The sequence below is a fragment of the Bos mutus genome, chromosome 28 (assembly GCF_027580195.1).
Source record: "Bos mutus isolate GX-2022 chromosome 28, NWIPB_WYAK_1.1, whole genome shotgun sequence".
Classification (NCBI taxonomy): domain Eukaryota; kingdom Metazoa; phylum Chordata; class Mammalia; order Artiodactyla; family Bovidae; genus Bos; species Bos mutus.
This window is the reverse complement of record NC_091644.1, coordinates 26092225-26120053: the sequence shown is the minus strand read 5'-3', so window position 1 is coordinate 26120053 and position 27829 is coordinate 26092225. Positions and strand designations below refer to the sequence as shown.

The 27829-nt window shown below is 39.9% G+C and overlaps 2 protein-coding genes across 2 annotated transcripts in view; one reads left to right on the top strand and one right to left on the bottom strand.

The window, feature by feature from the left end:
* Positions 1–19461, bottom strand: part of JMJD1C (jumonji domain containing 1C) — a 316933-nt gene extending 297472 nt beyond the window's left edge. The window contains exon 1 of the mRNA XM_070364920.1: positions 19197–19461. The gene's annotated coding sequence lies outside the window, so the exon portion shown is untranslated. The remainder of the gene's footprint in view (positions 1–19196) is intronic.
* REEP3 (receptor accessory protein 3) overlaps positions 18843–27829 on the top strand; it is a 99509-nt gene continuing 90522 nt past the window's right edge. Inside the window, exon 1 of the mRNA XM_070364926.1 lies at positions 18843–19037. Coding sequence (XP_070221027.1) covers positions 19006–19037 — 32 coding nt within the window. The 5' untranslated portion in view covers positions 18843–19005. The remainder of the gene's footprint in view (positions 19038–27829) is intronic.

Sequence of the window (27829 nt, the reverse complement as noted above, 5' to 3'; positions counted from 1 at the left end):
TCTATGTGAAGTGACCTCCTATGAACTTTTATACTAAAAGCCCAACATATTTTAGTACTTATAACATCCTAAAGGAAATCAGTCCTGACTATTCATTGAAAGGACTGATGTTGAAGCTGAAACGCCAATACTTTGGCCACTTTATGCGAAGAACTGACTCACTGGAAAAGACCCTGATGCTGGGAAAGAATGAAGGCAGGAGAAGGGGATGACAGAGGATGAGATGGTTGGATGGCATCACCAACTCAATGGACATGAGTTTGAGTAAACTCCGGGAGTTGGTGATGGACAGGGAGGCCTGGTGTCCTGCAGTCCATGGGGACGCAAAGAGTCAGACACAATTGAGCAACTGAACTGAACACCATGCTTTAATTATTTACAAAGCAGGGACTATGTTTTATATCTGTTTATCTAAATGCCTAGGTATTAAAGAACAAAAACAGAAACTCATTTTCTGGAACTGTTCACTAAAAAACCAAGTAGCAGTGAGTACCAAGCACTCAGACTGTAGTCTCCAAATACCAAGTTTCTTCAAACAAATGCCTGATTCCAGGTCTGGATCAGGACATTTACATGATTCTGGAGTGTCTTATCATTCCAAAAAGCAAAGAAGCAATCAAGGACAACTAAGGTCATGTCAGGAAAACCTAAGAGCCAATTTGAAGAGTCTTTCACCAGCCAATCTGAGGATCTGGTAGACAGCAATGAGCTAAAACATTAAATATTTGTAAATCCACAAATTCATCAAAAGATACTAAAATTAACTTACTCATCATCATTGAAGGATCCTAAGGAACCAACTCATTAGCTTGAAAACTGATAAACAAGGGGAAAAAAATTGAACATTTTATCCTTCCTTTTTTAACTTCATTTTGGGGTAACAAATAGTTGACAAGGAAAATTTCTCTACTCAAAAATATTTTAATCATTAAATATGAGAAAGATTTAATTAAAAAAAGAGTATCACCATTTTGCAATTCCTAATGAATTAACAAATCTATACAATAGCCATCAATGGCCACCAACAGACATTATGCGCCCCTTAATGGAAATATGCAACACAATTTATGAGGTAGCCAAGCCAAAAAACTCAAACCTCTAAATCTAACCACCGGTCTGTAGGAAATGCAGGGGCACAGGAACAAGTTAAATGATATCACAGGTATGCAACTAGTCAAATCAAGACTGAGGGAAACTGTACAGGATAAACAACCTAATTTCTTCAACAAACTTGGACCTTTATAAGGGGCTGTCATGGGGGGATGGGACTGGCCAAAAGACTACACAGAAGAAGGAATCTTCTGTTACCTTCTAGTAATTTATTCTGTAACACTCATGATGGGATCTCTGCTTCAACCCTACTCTCATCCACTTGCAAGGGTCTCTGGCTCACTTTCACATACTATTGCTTGAAGCTGGCCATCCCCTGACCTTAGTGCTAAAACGTCTCTTTATTTGTGAAGTCCTGAGATATTTCCTTGAATTGAAAAGACATAGGGCTACACCAGCTTCACCTCCATTTTTCTCATCTCTCCTCCATGTTTCATTATTTCCTTCTGAGTTGCGACGACCTGAATTTCTGTTTCAAATCATCTGTGCCTCCTTCCATGCAAGATGGCTTTTTATCCCCACCCAGTGCCATATGACTTGCATTGCCTACAACAGTTGGGTTATACTTCCCTGATTGATTTTCACGTTTGCCATATGACTCGCCCAACTAAGCCAATATAACGTGAGTGGAAATGAAATGTATGCCAAGTCTGAGCAAATGCTTTTACTGCATGTTTCTACCAGTTCTGTTTCTTTTTCCTTTAGTCAGAAGAAAAGCATGTCCCAAAGAAGAGTTTATTCCTTCAGCCTGAATCCTGGAAATGAGACGATGACGGAAGAAGATCCCCAACCAGGTGCAACTAACATAACCTGCTGCTGCTGCTGCTGTTGCTAAGTCGCTTCAGTCATGTCTGACTCTGTGCGACACCATAGACGGCCTCCCACCAGGCTCCCCGATCCCTGGGATTCTCCAGGCAAGAACACTGGAGTGGGTTGCCGTTTCCTTCTCCAATGCATGAAAGTGAAAGTGAAGTCGCTCAGTCGTGTCCGACTCTTAGCGACCCCATGGACTGCAGTCCACCAGGCTCCTCCATCCATGGGATTTTCCAGGCAAGAGTACTGGAGTGGGGTGCCATTGCCTTCTCCATAACCTGAACAAGAAACAAACCCATACTGCTGTGAACTACTGAGATTTTAAAGTTAGTTTTTAGTGCAGCGACGGAGAAGGCAATGGCACCCCACTCTAGTACTCTTGGCTGGAAAATCCCATGGATGGAGGAGTCTGGTGGGCTGCAGTCCATGGGGTCGCTAAGAGTCAGACACGACTGAGCGACTTCACTTTCACTTTTCACTTTCCTGCATTGGAGAAGGAAATGGCAACCCACTCCAGTATTCTTGCCTGGAGAATCCCAGGGATGGGGAAGCCTGGTGGGCTGCCGTCTATGGGGTCGCACAGAGTCGGACACGACTGAAGCAACTTAGCAGTAGCAGCAGTGCAGCAAACCTAGCACAACCTAATACTTGGTGATAAAAGAGATAGACAGGATTTTCAAATATCTACAAAAGATTTTTCTAAAAGTAGTCCGCAACTTCTTTTTCTTTAGAACTTAGTTCATTAAAAAAAAATCTCAAGAGATATGAAAACATAATTCCACACAAAAACTTGTACATGTTTTATGTTTACAGCAGCATTATTCAGAATGTCCCCAAAGCAGAAACAATCCAAATGTCCATTAACTGATGAATGGATTAAATAAAATGCTGTCTATCCATACAATAGAATTTTATTCAGCAATAAAAATGAATTAAGTATGGATGCATGCTACAAATAGTTAAAACATTGTGCTAAGTCAAAAAAGTCAGTCAAAAAGACCATATATTATATGATTCCATTTATGTAGATGTATGGAGTATTTTTGGGGAATGATTCAGTTCACTTCAGTCGCTCAGTCGTGTCCAACTCTTTGCGACCCCATGAATCGAGACAGGCCTCCCTGTCCATCACCAACTCCCGGAGTTCACTAAGACTCACGTCCATTGAGTGAGTGATGCCATCCTACCATCTCATCCTCTGTCGTCCCCTTCTCCTCCTGCCCCCAATCCCTCCCAGCATCAGAGTCTTTTCCAATGAGTCAACTCTTCGCACAAGGTGGCCAAAGTACTGGAGTTTCAGCTTTAGCATCAGTCCTTCCAAAGAAATCCCAGGGCTGATCTCCTTCAGAATGGACTGGTTGGATCTCCTTGCAGTCCAAGGGACTCTCAAGAGTCTTCTCCAACACCACAGTTCAAAAGCATCAATTCTTCAGCACTCAGCCTTCTTCACAGTCCAACTCTCACATCCATACATGACCAGTGGAAAAACCATAGCCTTGACTAGACGAACCTTTGTTGGCAAAGTAATGTCTCTGATTTTGAATATGCTATCTAGGTTGGTCATAACTTTCCTTCCAAGGAGTAAGCGTCTTTTAATTTCATGACTGCAATCACTATCTGCAGTGATTTGGGAGCCCCCAAAAATAAAGTCTGACACTGTTTCTACTGTTTCCCCACCTATTTCCCATGAAGTGATAGGACAGGATGCCATGATCTTCATTTTCTGAATGTTGAGCTTTAAGCCAACTTTTTCACTCTCCACTTTCACTTTCATCAAGAGGCTTCTGAGTTCCTCTTCACTTCTGCCATAAGGGTGGTGTCATCTGCATATCTGAGGTTATTGATATTTCTCCTGGCAATCTTGATTCCAGCTTGTGTTTCTTCCAGCCCAGCGTTTCTCATGATGTACTCTGCATATAAGTTAAGTAAGCAGGGTGACAATATACAGCCTTGACGGACTCCTTTTCCTATTTGGAACCAGTCTGTTGTTCCATGTCCAGTTCTAACTGTTGCTTCCTGACCTGCATACAGATTTCTCAAGAGGCAGGTCAGGTGGTCTGCTATTCCCATCTCTTTCAGAATTTTCCACAGTTTATTGTGATCCACACAGTCAAAGGCTTTGGCATAGTCAATAAAGCAGAAATACATGTTTTTCTGGAACTCTCTGGTTTTTTCAATGATCCAGCGGATGTTGGCAATTTGATCTCTGGTTCCTCTGCCTTTTCTAAAACCAGCTTGAACACCAGGAAGTTCACGGTTCACATATTGCTGAAGCCTGGCTTGGAGAATTTTGAGAATTACTTTCCTAGCATGTGAGATGAGTGCAATTGTGCGGTAGTTTGAGCATTCTTTGGCATTGCCTTTCTTTGGGATTGGAATGAAAACTGAGCTTTTCCAGTCCTGTGGCCACTGCTGAGTTTTCCAAATTTGCTGGCATGTTGGGTGCAGCACTTTCACAGCATCATCTTTCAGGATTTGGAATAGCTCAACTGGAATTCCATCACCTCCACTAGCTTTGTTCGTAGTGATGCTTTCTAAGGCCCACTTGACTTCACATTCCAGGATGACTGGCTCTAGATAAGTGATCACACCATCATGATATCTGGGTCGTGAAGGTCTTTTTTGTACAGTTCTTCTGTGTGTTCTTGCCACCTTTTCTTAATATCTTCTGCTTCTGTTAGGTCCATACCATTTCTGTCCTTTATTGAGCCCATCTTTGCATGAAATGTTCCCTTGGTATCTCTAATTTTCTTGAAGAGATCTCTAGTCCTTCCCATTCTGTTGTTTTCCTCTATTTCTTTGCAATGATCACTGAGGAAGGCTTTCCTATCTCTTCTTGCTATTCTTTGGAACTCTGCAAAGAGTTCCCCTGAAAAGGGGAATGATTAGGGTGATTTAAAACTAATTGTAAAAGGTGGATAGCTCTGTACATATGCTAAAAATGACAGAACTGTACAAGCTTTAATATAAGTTACAAGCAATGTGAATTTTAAGGCTGTTATTTTTAAAAGTCTGTAAGTGGATGTTTTTAAAAAGTTCTATCACTATAAATGAAACAAGTCAATTTTCTGCTCTAAAGCTGTACAAGTTTACTTTGCAAACCAGGAGCACATATTGGAGTAACAACCTGAGTAAAAAGCCCTGCTGCTGCTAAGTCACTTCAGTCATGTCTGACTCTGTGCGACCCCATAGATGGCAGCCCACCAGGCTCCCTGATCCCTGGGATTCTCCAGGCAAGAACACTGGAGTGGGTTGCCATTTCCTTCTCCAACGCATGAAAGTGAAAAGTGAAAGGGAAGTCGCTCAGTTGTGTACGACTCTTCGAGACCCCATGGACTGCAGCCTACCAGGCTCCTCCGTCCATGGGATTTTCCAGGCAGGAGTACTGGAGTAGGGTGCCACCGCCTTCTCCGGTAAAAAGCCCTAAGTACCTAGAAAAGAGTACATAAATAGCATACATCAGAAAACATTCAGGATACAAGCTTGGAGTAAAAAAGATTTTTAATTGATTCTAAGTGTAACTTTCGGATGATATGGATATTTAAAAAAACAAGCCTTCAGAAAACAAAGTAACCCAGAAACCTTTGTTCAAGGTCAAAGCAACTAATTACTATGAAATGTTCTCTACACAGGTACAGTCAAATTGTTTTTCACTTTGGAAAAACATAAATCAGTCAATAAATAGTCACTGAGCACAGTGGGCCGTTAAGATACATAAAGGTTCTCTCTCCGTCATTTGCAAATCCTCAAATTTGGAAATAAAATGGTGGCACCTAATTTTGCCTATACAATGAAGTAAAGTAACCATAACAAAGTTAGGCGATTGTTGGGAAGAAAAGCAGAAAGTCATCACATCTTCTGAGTAAAGTGGTCATATCCAAGAAGTGAGTGACTCACTCCTACACATAAGGCTCCTAATTTTGTGCCTAAACATAATTATAAAAATTACTAGCTCCTGGGCCTTCAAGGTCTCAAACAACTGAAACAAATAATACAAGAATGACATCTCTGCATACAAAGTATGAGGATAGGAAGAGTGACAGATACACACACAAAACAACCACACCTACTTCCTTTTCTCAACAACTTTACCAACTAGTCCAGGAAACTGGACAATCAAGTAATGGTGGTGTCACGCAGTCTGACAATAATTTAAAACAAAAACATAACTGTTTTGTACCAGGCCCATACTAAGCATATTACATAAACACTAGCTAATTTAATTTCTGACAAGCCCATAGGAGAGGGCTTGTCTAGACAGCAAAGTATCTGACCAAAGATCACACACAGTCAAGCTGATGAGGTCAGAATCCAAGCCGCATCATTCAGCATAAAATCCTCACTTTTAATCATTTAGCTACACTGCTTAATGACCTTTAAAAATACATTATCAGCATTGGGATTAGAAGGCACACTGTGGGGACTTCTCTGGTGGTCCAGTGGCTAAGACTCTGGGCTCCCTCTACAGGGGGCCTGGGTTCAATCCCAGGTCAAGGAACTAGATCCCGAATGCCAAAACTGAGAGCCAGAATCGCCAAGCAAATAAATGTTTTTAACACATAAAATACCTCTTTAAAAAAAGAAAGCACATTGTGAAGAGAGAGAGACAGAAATATATGAGTGATACGGTCTTCGTGATGAAAACATCCCAACCACGTACTACAGAAGCAGTGGAATTCAGCAGAGTCCGATACTGGCAGTTATACCTCAAATAAGTAAATGAAATGACTCTGAAAATCTATCAAGTCACTAATCTAATAAAAATAGAAAGAAAGGAGACAGAGCAGTAGTTTGCAAATGGGCCCAACCAAGTCTGTTTAAGAGCTGGCTTATCAGCATCACAGTCATGACCATACACCCTTAATCTCTCATCCACAAGAAGCAGGGGGCTTTAGAGAGCTTCAAGTATTTGGAACAATTCCCTTATCTGATAAGCATTAAAATTAGTTTTATTTCAACCAATAGCAAAAGAAACCTTTTACTGCCAAGACTTCTGCTTACAAAATACTTAACATTTTTCAGCCCTCCTAAATAATGTAAATTTCTGTTTTGCCTGTCCTTAATTAGTGAAGGTCATCACCATAAACACAGGGCAATGTCCTGGGGTGTTATTGAAGTTAAGAGCATGGCACTGCCTGACTCAACAAACTGCTACGTTTATTTGAACACTTTGTCTGCGCCTCACAATTTTCACATCCTCCCCGGCTAAAAATTTTAAATTATTATAAACAAGGATGCTTCAATTCTTTGATTAATTAATAATGCCTTATAACAAAATAGACATTTTATATAAAAAAGGTGAGTCACTGATTCATTAAAATAAAGATTAAGCATATCAAAGAAAATCCCTAGTTAACAGTATAGAGCTAGATAACTTCAAATCATTCATTAGAGATCCTAAGAAACAAGAAATGTATCATATATTGACAATTATTCAAAACCTGTAATTGTTTTAGTTCAAAAATGAAGCATTAGCACAATATGATTTCTTAATAGGATTCACATTAAAATAGAAAGTATTAAGTGCATATAATTATGAGCAATAAAGTGATAAACACAAAAAAACCCCCACACAACAACACACTCCTGGAAAAAGGAGTTACCAACCTATTACCTGAGTAAAACAGAGAGACACAGTATTATTTAAATTCTTTAAAAGTCTTAAATTATTAACTTTTAAGCTTTAATCCACAAAAATCAGATAACAGAACTTAACTTTTCTAAAATTTATAGGCAAAACTGACTAAAGACCGATGTTAACTGTGCTTTGATTTTTAAGTTAAAAAACCATATATCACATTCAGCTCTTTCTCCTTATACTTACTCTTAAAAGGTACTAAATCTAAGATTCTTCACATGGTTAAAAAAAAAAAGTATCACAATTTTAGTATTTAAAATCTAGCCAAATTGGCCATTTAATAATTTTTTTAATATGAGTAAGTAAAACTAAAATACAACTTCTAAAGAAATGGTTTTCTTCTCATGTTAAAATAACATGCCAATGGTTACCAAGGAAATATACTTTATGAACATTCATTTGCACAGATTCCAATTATGAAATGTGTTGCAATAAAATGGAAAGCATGGAAAACACTTAAGGTGAGAATCATTTTTATAAATTTTGCCAATTTGGGAGTATTATACCTTCTATCTCCTTACTTGACATAAAATGACCTCTAAAACATCACCAGCAGCTCATTATCCACTTACTACTGAAGCTGAAGCTTGGTTTCCCCTCACTCTGTACTCAGTGAATATTCAACAGCTATTTTTATGAATAGGCTAGAGATTTTTAAAAAAAGCTAGGTCTTTAATCTCCCTCCACCCACAAGTGCGAATATAATAAATTGTTTTCTCAATTCATCTTTCTTGTGGTTAAAGGAGAGAGAATCAATACCTGGGGATCAAACTCTGAATCCAAAATCTACAATATAATATTCCAGGAATATGAGCTGCATAGCTCTAAGCAGAAGTAACAATTATAAAAGTAGAATAATAGCTAATAATTATTGAAGTTTTTTGTACAACATATCAAGTAAAGTGAGTGTGTGTTAGTCGCTCAGTCGTATCCAACTCTCTGCGATCCCATGGACTATAGCTAACCAGGCTCCTCTGTCCAAGGAATTCTCCAGGCAAGAATACTGGAATGGGTTGCCATTCCCTTCTCTACGGCATCTTCCTGACCCAGGGATCGAACCCAAGTCTCCCGCTCTGAGGGCAAATTCTTTACCTTCTGAGCCACCAGGGAAGATCATCTGTCTTTAGACATATACTTTAACATAATCAACTTATTCCAGCCTTACTTTCCTTTTTCTAAAGTCATATAATTAACATTATCCTCCTGTTTTATTTTTTTTAAGCACTTCCACATTTTTCTTTAACTCACATCTGCAGGGTCTGGAAATACTGAAACAAAAAAAACTATCCTAACTGCCTAAATTTCAATTGGCTCCTTTGCTATTGTTCAGTCACTAAGTCATGTCCCACTCCCTGCGACCCCATGGACTGCGGCACAGTAGGCTTCACTGTCCTTCACTCTCTCTCGGAGTTCGTTCAAAGTCATGTCCACTAAGCGGTGATGCCATCCAACCATCTCATCCTCTGTCGCCCCCTTCTCCTCTTGCCCTCAATCACTCCTTTGCAAAGATAATGGAAAAGGAGACTATTTCAGCAGAGTTGCATCCTGCAATTTAGCAAACAGTAACAGTCTAAGACGATAGTGCCAAACGCGGAACAGGTGAGAGATTTTCCCATCTCCACCTTGGCCTCCCTACCCTCGCTCTCCTCTCCCAACTCCCAGGGTCTCCAGAGACCAGAGCCCACCACCTTCCTGCTGCAGCCCAAGCCCACCAGGCCTCAACCTTCCCACTTGACCATAAGGCTCAAGACCGAGTCTGGGGACAAAAGAATAAGGTGCTGAAAGGCATCAGTCAGTCTTGAAATTCCCAACTTGCTGGGGAGGCTTAAAAAAAAAACAAACCCGAGGAAACAGGAGGTTCTGCTTCTAAGAAGTGGCAGAGACCAGGCCGGCAGGGTTGGGATAAAGTAGAAGACAACAAATCTACAAGAGGCAAAATAAGGGGTAAAGAGTGTCAGAGCTGAGGTCCCGAGGAAGTCCCAAGAGTCACAGCAAGAAGCTGCCCGCCTGGTTAAAAATCAGGCGAGGGGGGCAGCAAACCATTAACAATCAAAGATTTTTGAGGAAAAATATTTTTATAATATGGGATTCATAACGGCAAAACAATTCAAGCGATCTCTTGTGTGAAAATTTGGGGAGACGATGGACTAAATGACCTCAATGATCTACGGTGGATCTAACAACATCTGATTCTTTGCCTAACCAATGCTTCTACCCCAGAAATATGTCTACTCCACCCTCACTCCAGTGTCTTCCTCCTTTCAAATCTCACACTCACAACCTACCAGCTGCTTTTCATTACCACTGGGATTAAAGGAAACCAATTGTATTAAAATATAGTTATCAAAACAGTACAAAAAATGTGATTTGATAACACTATATGTGCTTTTTTAATCAACTCAGTAAATAATAAGTGGAAACAGTGGATACAGTGACAGACTTTATTTCTGGGGGCTCCAAAATCACTGCAGATGGTGACAGCAGCCATGAAATTAAAAGATGCTTGCTCCTTGGAAGAAGGTGATGACCAACCTGGATAGCAAATTAAAAAGCAGAGACATTACTTTGCCAACAAAGGTCCATCTAGTCAAAGTTACAGTTTTTCCAGTAGTCATGTATGGATATGAGAGTTGGAGTATAAATAAAGCTGAGCACTAAAGAATTGATACTTTTGAACTGTGGTGTTGGAGAAGACTCTTGAGAGTCCCTTGGACAGCAAGGAGACCCAACCAGTCCATCCTAAAGGACTGAATATTCATTGGAAGGACTGATGCTGAAGCTGAAACTCCCAATAGTTGGGCCACCTGATGCAAAGAGCTGACTCATTTGAAAAGACCCTGATGCTGGGAAAGATTGAAGGCAGGAGGAGAAGGGGATGACAGAGGATGAGATGTGTTGGATGGCATCACCGACTCAATGGACATGAGTTTGAGTAAACTCTGGGAGCTGGTAATGGACAGGGAGGCCTGGCGTGCTGCAGTCCACGGGGTCTCAAAGAGTTGGACACAATGGAGAGACTGAACTGAACTGAACATAGCAGCAGATCTACCATAGTTTCAAAGCAATGATGTGTGGTATAAGTAACATTTCAAGACACCTCCAAAAATTTAATGTGATATGAAAATGCCTGTGATTTCTATCCACGAAAAGTTAAAAGTGGTACAAATAATACTGTAGTTTGTTTCATATCAGTACATTTATAGCTGAAGTTTATGCTAACTTTCAGGAAAACATTAGTAGAGAAAAAGTTATTTTTCACCTTCTAAATTCATTGCCTCCTGAACTCTATTCAGAAACCTAATTTGTGAACCTCAAATTAAGAGGCTTTGGTTAAACCCCTGATCATTTTCTCTCCAGGTTAATATAATAGCCTTGGGATGGATCACCCTGCCTCCAATATTTCATCAAATCTATCCTTCACCCTGATGAAGGATCACAAAGGTTCATCTTAAAACAATACTCCCCTGCTTAAAATCCCTGGAAGGGTTCCTCGCGGCCTATAGGACTGTATGGCATTGACAGATGCACTCTCCAGGCTCTGTTTCACTAAACAGTACTTCAACGAGTTTCCCAGCATTACACTGAACTTTCAAGACTTTCTGCTGTGTTCTCTTTTCTAGTCGTACATGATTCTACTCAAGTGTGGGTGTGTGAAAGTCGCTCAGTCATGTCCAACTCTTTGCGACCCCATGGACTATACAGTCCATGGAATTCTCCAAGCCAGAATACTGCAGCGGATAGCCTTTCCCTTCTCCAGGGGATCTTCCCAACCCAGGGATCAAACCCAGGTCTCCCACATTGCAGGCAGATTCTTTACCAGCTGAGCCACAAGGGAAGCCTATCATCTTCCAAAGCATCAGTGTCCTTTCCTCCAGACAGACCAATGTCTTCCTTGCCTATGAACTTCAAAATCAGTAAAGATTTTTGCCTGGCACATTATCCTGGGCTGTGGTTATCTGCACATATTCCTTTTCCCATACATGACAGTTTATTTTTCCCCAAATTCAGTGTTCCCCCTACTGCAAAAAGTGGTCTTGAGTATTTCTGAATTTTTCTAAACTAAAAATAATATCTCATATCCTGATTATAGAGTTCAGTTTACAAAGGGATTTCTTACCTGTCCTTGTTTAAGTCTCTTAATAACCTTACGAAGACAAGCAGTCTAAAGGATTACCTTAATAACCCTATAAAAATAAGCAGTCTAAAGCTTTACCTGTTTTGTAGATGAGGGAACAGAAATCCAGTGATATAAATGATTAGACCTGAGCAAGTCAGTTTAACAAGCTAGAGCTGGGATTATAAAATCCAGGCTCCTTGGTGCAACACTTATTTTGAACTAAAACCAATGTACCAGGCCCAGGATAGGTACATAAAAAGCATGAGAGTGCTTCTTTATCAAGGTGGATGAAACTGGAGCCTATCACACAGAGTGAAGTAAGCCAGAAAGAAAAACACCAATACAGTATACTAACACATATATATGGAATTTAGAAAGATGGTAACGATAACCCTATATGCAAGACAGCAAAAGAGACACAGATGTATAGAATAGTCTTTTGGACTCAGTGGGAGAAGGCGAGGGTGGGATGATTTGGGAGAATGGCATTGAAACATGTATATTATCATATGTGAAATGAATCACCAGTCCAGGTTCGATGCATGAGACAGGGTGCTCAGGACTGGTGCACTGGGATGACCCAGAGGGATGGGATGGGGAAGGAGGGGGGTTCAGGATGGGGAACACATGTAAACCCATGGCGGATTCATGTCAATGTATGGCAAAACCACTACAATATTGTAAAATAATTAGCCTCCAATTAAAATAAATACATTTATATTAAAAAAAAAGAAACTATTCAACATGGTACCAATATAACCCTATAAGCAACAGCTTTTTTTTTTAAATACAGTAGTACAAGTCCTTTGCTGTATACCTGAAACTATCACAACATTGTTAACCAACTATGCTCCAATATAAAATAAAAATTTCTTAAAGTCTAAGTCCTATAATAAAATTATAACATTAAGCTAAACATTCCCTAATGTTTAAAAATATAACCAGTTTTCTCTTTTAGAGTTTTTAATTACATTATTCTACTAGTCTAGACCTCTGAAATAAAAGTTTCTTGTAAACACTAGTTAAATATTACACAACTAACTAGGCGTTATTACTTCAGTCACTAGAAAGAGAAACTAAAGTAATAGCTTAATATTTTAAGAATGTTCCAATTTAAAACTGTCAGATAAGAATTCTAGACATTTGTTAACCTGCTAATTCGTATGTATTTTGATCAAGTTGTTGAAATTTTTCAATGCAATTTTTTCACATGTTATAACATGGCCAAGTATTTTGGTTCCCAATAGTTCTCTCTTTTAAAATTTGAGGCTTACAGAATATTGAGTTTTCAAGAGGGTGCTGCATGAACAGTAAAGAACAAAATTCAATTTAATGAAGCAAACATTTATTCTTATATGTAAGGCTGGTAATGCAGGACGAGATGTGGAAGACATCAATTCCTGCTTTCGAGACGCTTACTAGGAAGGATGACAACCATAAAAATATCTACAATTTTTAAAATATGATGCTTATATGCTTTAAACGTGATGCTATACGTATTACACACCTCAGGTAAACCTTCACATAAGCAGTTGGAGCAAAAAAAAATTTAAACATCCAAAATATCCTTATTTGGAATGAAAAATATACTGTATATACTACCCAGGATGGATATTACATAGTGGCGGAAATCTATGAACTACAGTCACAAGTAACAATAGGTAAGTCTCAAAAACAGGATACAGTAAGGGAGGAAAGTGTTAGGGAAGGGAAGAAGAAGAAAGAGCGCAGAGGATCTGGAAGGAAAGGAAAGATGAAGAGCTTCTTCAAGTGATTTTTAGCAAGGAGTACATGCTTTCTTAGAACCAGGAATAATTTTTTTTTTAAAGGACAGTGGTAATTACATAAAGGAGTTTCAAGGTAAGGTAAGGACAGGGAAGGAGGCGAGCCCTGGTGGAAGGCTAGAGCTAGCCTGGTGTTGAGTATTTCCCTTTCCCCTGTTAGGTCAGGTTCCGGTGAAATAGTTTCTCCTGAGGGCATAACTTGTTAAAAAGAGTATTTCAAAGAGTATTTGGTGTATTTCAAAATGGTTTCTTTTTCCTTCCCCTGCCGACTTCCAGCAGGGAGGAACTTTTCTCCCACATTAACTGTGACGATCGGATTCTCCTGCAGCTTTTAACTCTCAGAGCTGTCCACATTGGGTCTCCAGATTCAATTATGGTTTAGGCTTTCCTACCCTAGCACTGATCCTTGCAGAGGTTTCCACTCTGGTGAGTTTTAATTCTCTGTACTGCCTCTCTCCCCAGTTTGGGAGGATGTTTATGACCTCATTTCTCTGAAGCATCTAAAAAGAGCTGTTAATTTTTTTAGTTTGTCCAGCTTTTTACTTGTTGTTAGAACAGAGTGGCAACTCCTAAAGCTCCTTCTTACATGCCAGACTGGAAACAAGATATTCTGAGTTTTGCGATATGTTTTTAATTAATGGTTTTTTAACAAGTGCTTTGTATATTAAGAATGTTAACCCTTGGTTTTACGAATGTTTTTCACCAATTTGTCATTTGTCTTGAAATTGTTTATATTGTTTCTGATGACATAGGAGTTTTAAATTCTTATGCAATCAAATCTTATGAAATTTGCCCCTTTGGTTTCTGATTTTACGGCACGCATTGACAGGCCTTTTCATTATCAAGGTTACATTGCCTTCACATGTGTTCTCTTTTTATACTTTCATGGTACTTTTAGATTTTACATTTACAGTTCTTATCCATCAAGAATTACTTTTTCTTCAGATTTTATTAAATGGCTAGCTGGCTGTCACAAAATCATTTACTAAATTTTACATCATGTCCCAACTGATGTAAAATTCTACTTTTATCTTAAATACCTATATACAACTCTTATTCAAGACTTGACTCAACAAACAAAAACAAAAACCCAGCAACAGAGATAGGCCTTGTAAGAAAGTGTACAGCTGGAGACAAGTGATAAAAGAAGACTCACTTTACATTGTTCACCCTTTCGAATTTTATTCCATGTGCTTTGAACTACCACTCAAAACTATCAACAAAAATTGTTTAAGGTTCTGCTTAGTGGACATAATAGAATTACCAAATATTTCAGTTCTCTGTAAATTACATCATAACAACCCAGTATGTACCTGAGCAATACCTGAAATCATAGATCTACCTTGATTTCAAACCTGGGAACTATGATTTAAATGAACAGCTAAAGTACCTGAAATATGTCTAAATCCTTCATCATTGCAACCAAAGCTACTACCTCAAATGTGTAACAGCCTCAGATACGTGCATTCCCTAGACCCAGACATTCCCTAGACCCAGCCACCGGCAGATGCATTTTGCTTTCTTCATCAAATGTTCGCTAGTAACTATCAAATACTTAATTCAGAATCTAATCTTTCTGTTCTAATGCAATTCAATTACGGTATTTTCAACATTCTTTATAATTTGATTCAGATGCCAAAACTGGCCTGTTGTAACCATAATACCATAAAGCAAACTAGCTAACACGTAAAAAGCATTCATCTAGCCGCAGATGGAAAAACAACAGATTTTGTCTTTTAAGTTATTCTCTTTAAGATCTTCATGTCATTTTCTAAACGACTATTAAAGGTAGACTATACTTTTAATAAACTATAAAAGCTAGTGATTTTAGCTCTTCTATACATAAAAATATTTTCAAGCACTTGAAAATACTCCACCAACAGAAATGGGAAGGTGACCTAGTATTCAGTTTCATTAGTATACTCATTAATTATATAGATTAGATACTATCTCTGTACTCTGTAATTCTCTTACTACCTGCTCTCCGAGGTACCTTCCCACTCTTTTTCTCTAATAAATCAGCTCCTTTAACATGTAGGAGACACATATTCCACATAACTCCCAGGAACTCTAAAAGTGAAAATGCAGAAGAAAAATCAATTCTTTTTAATAGCCTAATTACCCTTACTCTTTAAAACCCCTTGCATTTGATTATCATAATATTATCCTCATTTAACAGGAAACATAGATACACTTGCCAAACATCACATGAATGGCAATTAGAAAAAGGTCTCCTGATAGAATGTCCTTTGCCCTAAATATGCTGCATCCCACCATGATTAAACACAACACCCAAAGAAAAGAGTCTTTGCAGAACACAGTGAAGGAAGCACTCAAATGAATATTAGCAATATGCTTTTTAAAAAGCAATTAAGTTTAGTATTTAAAGAAACAATTTTCCATCTTCTAAACAAGAAATGGCCTCAAGTATGCCAAAAGAGACCACCCGTTAAAAGGCAGCAGGTAATGTATTCCCTTTTCTCCCACCTCTCCAAGCCTTGCCTTACACCATTGAAGCACTAATCTAAAGGCCATCTACTACGAGATCTCAACTATCAAGGCACAGCCCAGTACACCCACTACTAAACTCCAGGTTCTTCTCACATAAGGCAACTCCTCAGATGAAATTACAGTCTGTTTAGACTAAGAATTCTCAACCAAATCAGGCTTGATGTTCCCCTTTCATAAAATATTTTCCAGCTTCTGCTTTATCACCCAGAAATGAAATTAAAAACAATCTCCCTACAGACTTCAAACAAACCCATGTTATCTATCTTAAATAAAATATGGATGGAAAAGTGAAATGAAAATCATTTAAAATAAGGTATGTATTTCAGCATGTTAATCTTGAAACAAAACGGAACTAGAAAACATACAAGAGTAATTACCAGCTAACCATGAAAGCTATGAATACAAAGTACTTTGTGACACAATTTTCCAAAACTGTAAACAACTCCTGATCAAACTGTGAACAAAACAAATATTTCTTTCACAAGTTGCATATAGAAATAGACACTGGAAAATTCAGTAGCGGTTAAAACCATGCTTTATACATAAAACAGAGGTTCTACATTCAGATAAGTACAAATATTACACAAATGTCAGTCTGTGTGTGTGTGTGTGTGTTGTGTTTAGGCAGTGTGTTCTTAAACCTTGCAAAACATGGGAACATTCTTTGTTCAGGACAGTGTGTGCACCTAGAAAGAGTATACAGCATCCCTGGCTCTCACCCATCAAACGCTAGTGGTTAGCTGCAATCATTCCAACAACCCCCAAAAAATACCTCCAAACCTCCCCCTAGAGGGAACCTCCATCTGGACCTACTGTCTTAAACACAATTCGACTATCACAGTATAATGTAAAGAACACTTGGGAAATATGCATTAGAGTTCCAGTTCTATCACCTGTAAGTTATGTGGTCATTGGCAGTGAGTTCTCTAAACCTCAGTTTCCAGTGTACTAGACAGGAATAAACATTACCTAGGCTCTGAGTTGTAAAAGTTCTAAAAAACATTATTTGAATTTTTACTGGGTAATTTACTCTATCCTAGAGAATAGGAAAACACAAATAACTAATTTACCACACCTGTCCCTAAACATTTTGCCATTCAGTAGGTCAGACCTAGGTAAAACACAATATAAAGCAGAATGACAGGCATTAAATAGAAATTCAAGTAATTAATTATAGGGGCCTGGAGAAAATGAATAACTATGAAAATCAGGACATCAAGTCCAGGCATAGGCACAGAGCATGAAAATATAGCTTGGTTCAGAGAAGAAAGGTAAAGGAAAAAATACGTTAGAGACTGGAAGGGCAGGAAAAATTAACACTGTAAAAACATTTAGGGTCAGTTTGTGGAGGAATCTGAATGCCATTCAAATACTTTGAGTTTTATTGGGCAAGAGAACTTTTTAGAAAACTGGTATTTATGTGGCACATCTGATTTTCAAATAATGCTGAATAATGGCCAAAAATGATTCCAGACAAATGCAAATTTTCATTAATGAGATCCCTGAAATTAATATATAGGTTCTTAAAATGCATAAATAAGCAAAAAGAGCCTCAGTTCAGTTCAGTCCCTCAGCCGTGTCCAACTCTTTGCGACCCAAGAGTAAAAAGCCTACCCAAAAGTAAAAAGGAGTTTCCGATTTCATTCCTTGCATAACAAAAACATTACTAATGTACTGAACCTGGGACCTTAAAAGAACTCAAGATTATCTCCTACTCGTTTTTTATTTTCTCTCAAACAAGTGGCAGAATTTTATAAAATGTATTTCGCGTACTTCATGTCACCCCTGGAAGGCAAGAGATAAACTGCAGTATTACTGACCTCTTTTTACTACAGGGAAACTGAGGAACAAAAAGAAAAAATTACAGTATGGTCACAAAACAAACTATTATATTTCCTAGAACTTTTAATTAAAGGCTTGAAGCCCACGTTTCATCCTTTATTCTTCGTACCATCTGAATACTAGAATTATCTCTTATTACCATCTTAGCAGGAAAAAAAAAAAGATGCGAATTAAATTTCAAGATCACTTCCTCGATTCGGTATTGCCACCAAAAATATCAGAGTTTAAATTCTGCCTCCTGAAATTAAGACACCTGTGGGACCTGCAAGGTGCGAGCAGTAACCCAACTTCCCAAAAAACAGCTATAAATAGCAAGACAGGTCAGAAATCCTAAGCCCAACTTTTACTCTGAATATCTGGCAGGTCAGAGGTGTGTTTGTAATACAGGCTTTGCGGATGTTGTGATGGGAAGATGTCGTCAGAGGCCCAGAACAGTGCTATCTACACACTCACTACTGCAAACGTGAAATCAAGGCTTTCCTCCTCTGCCCCTCCCTGCATTGCACCACAAACCAGGAGACTCCTGACAGGCCTGTGCAACGATTCTCCCGACCTCTGCCTGAAAATGCGGTACTTTGATGATGTCCAGGGCCTCAGTCAACAGTGAGAACACCGATGTAGCTAAACACGTCTCAAAATTTCTCCTCTCCAGAATCTAGGGCCTGGTCCAAAAGGATTCTGTCAGAGAGTTTCCACGACTACTATTTTGCTTTTCACACATATCTTAACAACCCTCACCCCCAAGTCCCCTTCCTCAGCCTCTCACTACCCTCTCCCCTCTACGCCTGGTGGACGCGCTGGACCAAAGGAGCCAGAGCAGGGAGGTTACAGCCAAGGATCCAGGCCCCAAGGCCGTCCGGCGCGGGCAGGGGTCCCGGCAGCCCAGCCCCCGGAGCCGGGCAGCCCAGACTTGGCCTCGGCCAACGCGCCGCCGCCGCCTATCAGCGGAGCGTAGGGGCGGGGCTGGCTGGCTCCGCGGCGGCTCCGCAGGCGGGCGGGGAAGGGTGGGGGGGACCGACCGCCGCGCAGCTCCGGCCGCCGCGCGCAGACACCGGGCCCGGCTCCCGAGGGCGCCAGCGCGGCCCCGGGGAGTGCGAGGAGCCGGAGGGCGCGCGGCCTGCCGTTGGCCGCCTGGTCCGCCACCCTCGGCACCCACCCGCCCCCGAGGTGGGGTCCAAGCCCCCGGGAAGATGGTGTCCTGGATCATCTCCAGAGCTGTGGTGTAAGTGTCGCTCACGGCGCCCCTCCGCCCCCACGCGAGGCCCTGGAGGACGGGGGTGGCGGCAGGGGCCGGGAGGAGAAGGGAAGGCCCGGGCCTGGGCGGGGTGGGCTGGCCCGGCCTCGGGCCTGCCCGGGGTCTGGGAGCCCTCGGCCTCCTCACCCTAGTCCACGTCGCTGCGGGGCTCCCTGCGTCGGCCGAAGGCCCGGCTGCTGCGGTGCGGCCGGACTGCGTGCGGCTCGTCGGCCCTGCTCCCGCGGCGCTGGGTGGGCAGGCGCGCAGGGCAGGCGGCGCGCGCTCCCTGCTCCCTCTCCCCGCGGTGCGCGGCACCGCCCTGCGGGCCCGGGAGCGGCGCGCCTCGCGGCGGCGCCCTGCGCAGGCTCCGCAGAAGCTAAGCGCGGGAGGCTCGGCGATCCTCCTGAGGATTTCGTGGCAGCGCCGAGCCTTTGTATCGTGCGTTGCGGGTCTCCCAGGGCCGCTGATTGCCTCTCGGTCACGTGTGGTAGGAGGAGAGATTTGTCTAAAAATCTGAGACCGCTCCCAGCTCAGATCCCTAGGAAGGGTCTCAGTTGCCCCGAGATTTACAGCTTATCGAGAAAGGAGCTCATTATTGAATGGTGACACTCGCCTGCTCGAACGGATCCCAGAATTTGGCCCTGTCGTGGGGGAAATATTTGCAAAGGGATTGAGAGGTTGCAGGTGCCTCTTGCCTTTGTTCAGATTATCCATTCATTTCATTGTGCTTTTACCACTGTTACAGGCCCATAAGAAAACAATTAGTTGAGTTGTGGGGATTACTCTGTAAAGGTTGGACTACCATTTAAACTGATTTCCTCCAATCCTTCTTGACTTAACCCCCACCTGGAACACGAAAGTCACGAAGTAAACAACAGTGACGTAGTTATAGCCAGGGGTCCATGGATTCATTAATCATGATCTCTGTAGGAGTATTATCTCTGTACCTTTCTGAAATGTTTTCAGGTGGCAGGCTTCTCCGATTAGCTTTATAATGTGGAAGAAAGAACGTTGCCAGATTGCTCATTTATTTCTCAATCAGAATTAGCTAATTTTTCTGTTGTTTTGTGTTTTGTTTTGGGTTTGTTTTGTTTTTTTCTTTGAGAGTGAATCAATCGCTTAGTAGCCCTGTTTAACTTGATTTACAATAGCATTCAAGATGTGTCATTTGATTGTCTGAATGCAGTTTTCTTCTTCCTCGGTATAGTTTTTAGTTTTAAAGCTTCAGAGGGTCCCATGGTCATCTGTACAAAACTAAAAATCAAGAAGTAATACCACAGATGTCTTAAAGTTTTGTTTTTTAGAGTTTTTTGTTTTTTTTTTTTTTGCCTTTTGGGGCCTTCTTTTGAGTCTACGTTTTCATGACACAGACATAACTTTCCTGACCTAGTAGGTGTCTATCAATTGTGTCAGTGCCTGGAAAATCAAGTATCCAGTTAAGATATTGTCACGTTGTTTTGTTTGTATTTTTTTGATTCTCGGGGTTCCTTTAACCAGTTCTTTGACAGAAAATTGTGAAGCACTCATTTAATTTGCATTCATCAAAGTCAGATTTTTTTTTTGATCATTGATTATGAGTATGAATGTCTTCTGTGTGCTATCTAGAACACAAGGGTTGATAATGTATGACCAATCTTAATGGAACTGATGGTTGCAATACCAGATACCTGCAGTACAGGGTGACGTCTTCTAAGAGTTACACCCAGAGCTATAGGGTTTAGACAAGGAAAGGATTGTATCTGGTTGGAGAATCAGAAGAAGCAAGGGAGATTACATTTGAGATGGGCCTTCAAAGACGGACTGACTTTAGACAGCCGAAGATGAAAAAGGAGAGGATCCCAGATAAACTGGTCACTGTGAGCCAAAGAATCGAGAAGGGAAAGCCCAGATTAGTTACTGAGGACTTAGAGACGGGGGAGAGAGAAAGCTGGAAAGGTAGGCTGGGGCCTGTTTTCAAGGAATATTCACGGAGAAGTGATAGCTATTATTAGGCAGCCATGGATTTGCTTTAGAAGATTCTGTGCCTTAGGTGAGATGGTTGTGAATGGTGAGACTCTGAAGATGGGAGACCCCTTAAGGAGTTCCCTAACTGGAGAGAGGATTAAAGCCTGCAGTGCTAGAATGTACAGAATTAAAAGTGCAAGGCAAAGGAAAGGAAGATAATAGTGAGGGAGAAAAGGTCATGAGAATGTATTTATCAAGTGTCAGGAAGTTTCTCTCTTGAGCCCTTGAACTATTAACATATTAAAAAGCACACTTGCCAGGGAATATAAGCATCATTATATTTTGTCCCTCTGCTCCTCAGTTTCTCTTTCTCTAAGCACTGAACGTTTTCTACTCCCTTGATCACACATAAGAGTAAGAACATGAAGGATCAACCCCAGGGTTTATACAAACTTGGAAACCTTTTCACACTCGCAGATAGGATTTACTGCATTCTTCTAATCCTCTGGAACAGCCAACTAGTCCTGAGCCTAAAGAAAGATCAGACAGTTCTTTCCATATGAACCTTGGGCGATATGAACAAGGAGCACAAGGACCCTCTTTAACCTGAGCTCCCTGAGTGCGTGAGCACTTTCTCCCTAGCCCAGTGGCAGACCCTTACTAGGAAGAGCGCTGACTTGGTAATCAGCCCTGGATGCCAGTTAATGGACCCGGGCAACATACTAAATCTGTGCTTCATCATCTTAAAAATGATTATAATATTTACTACTTAAAGCTTGTCAATATTTAGTTTAACTAAAACACCAACTGTGCCTGACATTTGTTATGCACTTGAACTTAGTATATAGATAGGTTTTTTGTTTTTATGAGGGAGAGAAGTTAGATGGTGTAGCAAGAAATATCATTGGACTGTCATCATCATTAATATTATCATTGGAAACCTGGAATTTAGAACTAGCTTTGGTTGTATTAACCAGATACATGATCTTTAGTCAGGTCTCACTGATTATAGACCTCTGTTTCTTACTCTGTAGAGGTAGAAGGATCTGGTAATCTCCAAACTGTTTTGTACAGCTGTAGCATTCTGTGACACTGTAAGGATTTTCATTTTTTTCCAGTCTGTTTAAAATTATCTTGCTTTATTTTTACAGGCAAAATTGAAAGGTTAGTTAGCAATTATTGATAGTAATCTGAGACTACCAAATGATATTATATGTAATATAATACGTGATACCCATAACCTTCAAAACATGATTCTTAGAGGTTGAGGGAAATCCCATTTTTCTGATTTGTGTCTACAGCATAGCTGGTCGTTATGATCAGGACCGAACACAGATTGTCTGAATTCAAATATCAGCTGTGCCATTTAGTATTGGCTGCTGTCTATCCCATTGGATTAAATGTGTTCACATATATAATGTTCATTCTCCTCCATCAGGTAGATGGTAAGTATTCAGTAATGTTAGTAGTTATTATCAGAACAAGGAAGAACATATTCACCTACAGTCTCAGCATACTGAACATTTAAACTGTTTTCAGTTTACATTTTTCTTTGTCTTTCTGTGTAGGTTACATAGTGGTAATTAACAGTATAGTAAAAGTAATTTTTACACTGCCGTTTATTGTTATATGATAAGTATCTCCTACATTGCCCTGAAATCTTATTTTATATCTTCCATTTGCTCAGGCCACTATTCATAATTTTCATAGCCATTCTTTGATCTTTTAATTTTCCTTTTAGATCATTTCTAGTATTTCATTATCATAGGTAATGCTATAATGTAATTATAATGCTGAATTGGACATCATTTATATATACTTTTTAAGTGTTTCCTTAGGATAAATATCCAAGAGGAGTATTTCTGACTCAAAGGTTATAAATATTTTTGTGACCTTTGATGTCAATTTCCAAATTAGTATCCAAAAAAATATTAATATTTTACACTACCACCAGCAAGGTATGAGTACTGTCTCTATCACAGTGTAGCCAGATTGGGAAGGTTTAATTTTTTTTATGTTTTCCTAATGAATATACCATTGTTTTCCTCTGCATTTTTCTTATTAGAATTAATATTTGTCCTAATATTTATTAATTATGTCATATACAAATAATCTATGCACTTTACCCATTAGTCTCTTGGCTACTTAATAATTTACTTGTTTGTCGGAACTCCTTCAGTTCAGTTTCAGTTCATTCGCTCAGTTGTGTCCGACTCTCTGTGACCCCATGAATTGCATCACGCCAGGCCTCCCTGTCCACCACCAACCCACAGAGTTCACTCAAACTCACATCCATTGGGTCAGTGATGCCGTCCAGCCATCTCATCCTCCGCCGTCCCCTTTTCCTCCTACCCTCAATCCCTCCCAGCATCAGAGTCTTTTCCAATGAGTCAACTCTTTGCATGAGGTGGCCAAAGTACTGGAGTTTCAGCTTTAGCATCAGTCCTTCCAAAGAACACCCAGGACTGATCTTTAGAATGAACTGGTTGGATCTCCTTGCAGTCCAGGAGGACTCTCAAGAGTCTTCTCCAACACCACAGTTCAAAAGCATCAATTCTTCGGCACTCAGCTTTCTTCATAGTCCAACTCTCACATCCATACATGACTACTGGAAAAACCATAGCCTTGACTAGACAGACCTTTGTTGGCAAAGTAATGTCTCTGCTTTTTAACATGCTATCTAGGTTGGTCATAACTTTCCTTCCAAGGAGTAAGCGTCTTTTAATTTCATGGCTGCAGTCACAATCTGCAGTGATTTTGGAGCCCCAAAAAATAAAGTCTGACACTTTCCCCATCTATTTCCCATGAAGTGATGGGACCGGATGCCATGATCTTCGTTTTCTGAATGTTGAGCTTTAAGCCAACTTTTTCACTCTCCTCTTTCACTCTTCATTACCTAATAAATTAACCTTAAGTCCTATTTGATGCAAGTGTGTTTCTAAATCTAACTATACTTCTCTTTAGATATTTTAAATTATCCAGAGAGTTCATAGTTTTAATGCAGTTTAGAGTTCAACTTGTTCATTTTTTATTTTGTGACTTTTTTCACTTCTAAATATAAAATATTTACTCCAAATATTTAATTAGTACTATTTTCTCATATAGAATTTTTAGATAAATTTAGAAACTTCCCTTTAAAGTCCATAAATCTGCATTTCCCTTTTTACATCTTAACACATTTTAGTTTTCCTTTTACTATAATTTCATTATCTGGCAGTGGTAGTAAAACCTCAGTTCTCTTTCTTTAATTGGTCCTCTTCCATTGTATTTAGTGAGTATCTTTAGAGTCTAAATTACATACCTTAAAAACCATATCCAGCGGGTGTTCCCAACATCATCCGTTTTCCCTCTCCACTTTATCTTTCTTGTCAGCATGAAAACATGCTATTATTGCTCCCATCTTAAAAAATAAATAAAAACCTCTCTCTCAATCTTCTCTACTTTCCATCTCATTTACCTATTTCTCTTCCTCTCATTAAAGCAAAAAACTCAAAAGAACAGTCTACATACACCTTCACCACTCATCCTTTGGGTCACTCTTGAACCCATACCAATTAGGCTCTGCCATCAACTCCTCCACTAAAATTACCCTTCCATAGGTTGGCAGTGGCCTCCACATGGCCAAAAGGGTCGGTCCTCTTCTGACTTATCAGCAGCTTTTGATACAATTGCTCTTTCTCTCCTTGAAATACTTCCTTCACTTGGATTCCCAGAAACCTTGCTTGCATTGTTTTCTTCTTACACTCACTGGCCACTCCCTACTTAATCTCCCTTGCCACATTCCTCCACATGCCCTGAATTATTAAAATTCATGTCTCCAGAGGCTCAGCCTTTTTCTTTTCTATCCACACTCCTTTGAGGGCTCTCATTAATTTACACCTTCAACCCAGACGTCTGCTAAACTCATGATCATATGTATTTTTAACTACTTGAGTCTGCATGGAAACATCTGTCAGGTTGGCCAAAAAGTTTGTTCTGTGAAACATTACAGAAAAACCCAAACAAACTTTTTGACCAACCCAGTAGAAGTCATCTGGAACTTAAGCTATCCAAAACTGAACCCCTGAATTGCCCTTTTGATCTGACTTTGGCAGCCTGCCCAGCTCAATTATTGACAACTCAATGCTTCATTAGTTCAGGCTAAAAAAACTTGGCATCATCCTTGATTTTTCTTTTTCTATTGTTCTCTACATTGAATACTACGGTAAATCTCGTTGACTCCTTCAAGATCTATGCAGCATTCAGCCAATTCTCATCACCTTTACTTAACATTACTCTAGTCCAAGCCCGTTTCATTCCTGAAATGTATTATTATAAAAGCAACCAGCTTCTACCCTTTGTATGTATGTATATTTGTTAAGATTATGACAAAATTAGTGAAAAACATCTTGATTAATTTTTAAATCATTGGGAACTTTTAAGGGAAGTCACTAGTGATTTTTCTTCCTTTTGGTAAAATCTCAATAATAGCTAAAATGACTGTTGTTTATTTGTAAGTCATGTACAACTCTTTTGTGACCCTATGGACCGTAGCCCGCTGGACTCCTTGTCCATGGGATTTCCCAGGTAAGAATGCTGGCGTAGGTTGCCATTTCCTTCTCTAGGTGATCTTCCTGACCCACATGTCCTGCATTACAGGCAGCTTCTTTACCACTGAGCTACCAGGGAATTCCCGAAGGCAATGGTACCCCACTCCCGTACACTTGCCTGGAAAATCCCATGGATGGAGGAGCCTGGTAGGCTGCAGTCCATGGGGTCGCTAGGAGTCGGACACGACTGAGCGACTTCACTTTCACTTTTCACTTTCACGCACTGGAGAAGGAAATGGCAACCCACTCCAGTGTTCTTTCTTGCCTGGAGAATCCCAGGGACAGAGGAGCCTGGTGGGCTGCCGTCTATGGGGTCGCACAGAGTCGGACACGACTGAAGCGACTTAGCAGCAGCAGCAGCAACCAGGGAATTCCAATGGCTAAAATAATTTCTTTCAATTAAGTTAAGGTAGATTTTAATAATAACTTTATTTACCAGTTTTGATGAGTTCATCATGTAAATCGCTTAAATGTTCCTGAGTGATGTCTAAAAGAATAGGATACTTACTGCTTTTAGGTAATTTGAAATAAGGAAAATAGGAGCAATGATATTTTCAAAGAAATTTGAAAAGTTAACTATCTTAAACATGTAATTTTCTGTGAATGTCCTGCAACAGGTCATTTTTGCTGTCTTCCTTAATTAAGACAGAAAACACATCCTAAACGTTTGGGTCTTGTTTTCATCGCACAGGCCAAAACTTCCAACAAGATTCCTTTGTCAGCCTTCATTTCAGAAACAATTGGCTTTTGTCCACTTTTTGTCACTGCTGCTATATTAGCTATTTCTTTTTCCACTGGAGTTTTTTTTAATTTGTCCCTGCCCCATGGCATTCGGGATCTTAGTCCCCCAACCAGGGATTGAATCTGTGCCACCTGCGTTGGAAACAGGGTGTCTTAACCACTGGACCTCCGTGTATTTTTTTTTTTTAATAATTTTAGCACAGAGATTTTTATATTCTCTTTTTTCAGTATAGATTTAAATGTTTAAATAAACAGTATGTGTGCTTAGTCGTTCAGTCATGTCCGACTCTTTGTGACCTCGTGAACTAGAGCCCGCCAGGCTCCTCCGTCCATGGGGATTCTCGAGGCAAGAATACTGGAATGGGTTGCCATGCCCTCTTCCAGAAGATCTTCCCAACCCGGGAACTGAACCCAGATCTCCCACATTGCAGGCAGATTCTTTACCATCTGAGCCACCAGGGAAGCCCAAATAAACAGTATATTACAATAATAATAGTATAAATGGGTAACTTAAATATCTTAAATATGATATTACTGTTTTGGTCATCACATGGAGAAGATTACTGCTGAGTCTTTGTTAGAGGAACGTGAGCTTATTTCTGACATTGGTCATGCATTTGCTTTAAACTGCCACTTTGATTCAAGTTAAATGACAAGTTAAAGATAAAAATGGTTATAAGTGTCTTTATGTTTACAAAACTGTCTGTTAATAGTTTAAGCATAGTTATCCCTATTACTGAAGCAAATTTACCAGCTTCAGGCCTGTTGAAATTAACAAAAGCCACTATAACTAAAATTCAGGTGAAATGTCCTACTAAGATACAGTGGTCAGAGACAAGGGTTGCAATTGGAATGGAATTATTTAACAATGGCTAGAGATTATTTTAATTAAAGATCAGACTAGCTAATGTTAAAATATACAGCTCTTTATATTGATATTCAAAGTATTTTTTATTTCATTGGAAAGTGAAAGTGAAGTCGCTCCGTCATGCTCCACTCTTTTCGACCCCATGGACTGTAGCCTACCAGGCTTCTCAGTCCGTGGGATTCTCCAGGCAAGAAAACTGGAGTGGGTTGCCATTTCCTTCTCCATATTTCACTGGAAGATCCTTTAAATAGGTCAGAATTTCTTAAGCTGGCACTATTGAAATTTTGGACTGGATAGTTCTTTCTTGGAGGGGGCTGTCCTGTGCATTGTAGAAGATTTAGCAGCACCCCACAGATACAACAGCCAGAAATATCTCCAGATGTTGCTTGGTTCTATTGGAGTGATGCTCTACAAGATAAAATGCCCTCAGCATCCCCATCTGAAAATGGCTTTGTTTACTATTTCCTGCTTCTCTGGGAGAAATTATAAGCCATACGATATGGAAATTCATAAAGCATCTCGGGATATCTTTTAAGAATTTTCTAGATAAAGTACTGTTGCTGATCATTCTCATATTTTTAATACTATTTCAAAATTAATTTCTATTTCAGAATGTATGGAGAATTTCCCCAAATTGA